The sequence below is a fragment of the Alnus glutinosa genome, chromosome 10, assembly GCF_958979055.1.
Source record: "Alnus glutinosa chromosome 10, dhAlnGlut1.1, whole genome shotgun sequence".
NCBI classification, from domain to species: Eukaryota; Viridiplantae; Streptophyta; class Magnoliopsida; order Fagales; family Betulaceae; genus Alnus; species Alnus glutinosa.
In genome coordinates, this window is record NC_084895.1 from 3,090,935 (window position 1) to 3,093,295 (window position 2,361).

At 34.3% G+C, this 2,361-nt stretch overlaps 1 protein-coding gene across 1 annotated transcript; it reads left to right on the plus strand.

Annotated features, from left to right (window-relative positions):
* The first annotated feature begins 965 nt into the window (after positions 1-965).
* LOC133879862 (RING-H2 finger protein ATL70-like) lies at positions 966-1,439 on the plus strand. The gene has a single exon (XM_062318657.1). The coding sequence runs from the start codon at positions 966-968 to the stop codon at positions 1,437-1,439; it is 474 nt and encodes a 157-aa protein (XP_062174641.1).
* Positions 1,440-2,361: the final 922 nt, after the last annotated feature.

Sequence of the window (2,361 nt, forward strand, 5' to 3'; positions counted from 1 at the left end):
CCGGACACTTAGTCTAGCCGTTAGGACGCGGTCTTGTTTTGGGAAGAATTGCGCTATTCTGGAAAGGCGGTCGCAGAAGACCGTTTGGACGCAGCTAAGTGACCGTCCGGACGCCGCCCAAGGACTCCGATTTTGAGTTGAATTAGGTTTTCTGAAGCCTATAAATAGAGGCCTCTAGGCTTGTAATTTGTAAGAATTCAGTATAAAATTTCATAGCGCTTAGAGATGGTGTTTAGGGAGAATTGAAGATCTGCTAGCTTTCTAGCTGTTGCAAGTGTGTGCTCAACTGTTCATGTGAAGTCTATCTTAGGGGTTGGCCCTAAGGTAAATGATTTCCTTGAAGACCCTTTCAAGTAGGAGACTTGGTTGGGAAGCGTTCACTATGGGTTTCGTGTCAGAGTCATAGGGACGATCGCTACATCGGGGTTTGTGAGTGTTAATTTATATATACTAGCTTTGTCTTCTGAATAATGGATATCCTGGGTTTGGCTGCCTCGGAGTATTTTTTCTCTTCACAGAGTTTTCACTTCGTCAACAAAATATTTGTTTCTTTTAAATTCCATAATTTAAATATTTTGTTGCACACTATTACACACTTGGTAAATTAGAAGTCATAGTTTATTTTCAATTGGTATTAGAGCGGGTACACTCCGTTTAAATGATTTATTTCCTGAGTGTGATCCTTATCTCTTTGTGACTTCTATTTTTTTATTACATCTTTTATCATGGATTTCTCTCAATTATCTAAAGAAAATTGTGATATTGAGCTCTTTAAAGTTTTTGCTAAATTAGATAAAATAGTTTCTCCAAAAGAGCTAAAAAATATGAAGTAAGAGAATCCTTTAATTGATGAATGATTGACGTTTTCTAAAATCTAAGTTGTTTGGTATAAGAGAATTGTATATAGGATGCCTCATTACCACGTATTTGATATCAATCACAATTTTCTTCAACCCAGCGATACCATGGATCATAACAAAAATGGGCTTATTTTTGCCGTCGGATTCCCTCTGAGTGTTCTTCTGATATCTCTCTTCTTAACCATTGCTTCCTATCTCTGCACCCCCAACAACGATAACCCATCTCATGATGATCAAAACATTGACCAAAACTTTGTCGCCATTGAGTTAGACTGCGGCCTTGAAGAAGCAACTCTTCACAGCTTCCCAAAGCTCCTCTACTACCAATTCAATCTCAAGAAAAGCAGCTCAGATAGCATCGCTTCTTGTTGCTCCATCTGCTTGGTGGATTACAAAGAAATTGACGTGCTTCAATTGCTACCTGGTTGCGGCCATTTCTTCCATCTCAAGTGCGTCAACCCTTGGTTAAGGTTGTGTCCTTCCTGCCCGCTGTGTTGGAAGTCGCTAATTGTAGCTCCGGTAGTGTCTCCTCTCGTTGATCAAAAGCCTCCCTTGGCAACTCAGCAAGATCAGCTCTAGAGTTTCTTACAGAACCTTTTTTTGTAATAAAACATTGGCTAAAGTTCCTTAATCTCCTGAATTGTCGCTACTTTTGTAATTATTCTCCTAAACTTTAAAAAACTTTCAATTTAGTATATTCATCTTTTAATTTTTTTTTTTAATTTCACCACTTCGCTAGATTTTTTCGTTAAATTCTATTAAAATTTTCAAAATACCCGTTTATGCAAATTTTTTTAAAGATTCATGTGTGGGTATTTTACAAATTACGTTAAATTCTGACCTGACCAGCGCTTAAATCCTAACATTTTTTTTTTCTTAAAAAGTATAGATATTTTGAGAATTTTGACACCAATCCATTAGGATTTAATGGAATAGTGAAATTGAAAAAAAAAATTAAAAGATAAATACACTAAATTGAGAATTTTTTAAATTTAGATTCCTAAAAAGTAGGGATATTTTGAGATTTTAACACCAATCTATAGGATTTAACGAAATGGTGAAATTGAAAAAGAAAATTAAAAGATAAATACACTAAATTGAAATTTTTTTAAATTTATAAAAGTAATTACAATATGATGAAAGTGCTGGGATTTAAGAAAATTTTTCCGTAAAACATTTTATGGTCTTCGTTATCTTTTTTCACTACCTAGGAAATGAGATAGAGGAAAGATGTTTCAAATGATGAACTATTGGTAAAGAAAATTCATCTTTGAGTGCATTTAGAAACTGAAATTACTGGGAAGAAACTATTTCATAGTCAAGGTTTCATTTTATGTATTTAACTATGTATATGTTGTTACATAAGGAATATATTGTCATAATTTTTAAAATTTTCAAATAACGTGCACTACAAAAATTCTTGGTTTTAGTAACCTGGGTTTACTAACGTGCAAAAGCCTTTTGCACGTTAGTGAACTATAGCCTGAAATCAGTGATGTGA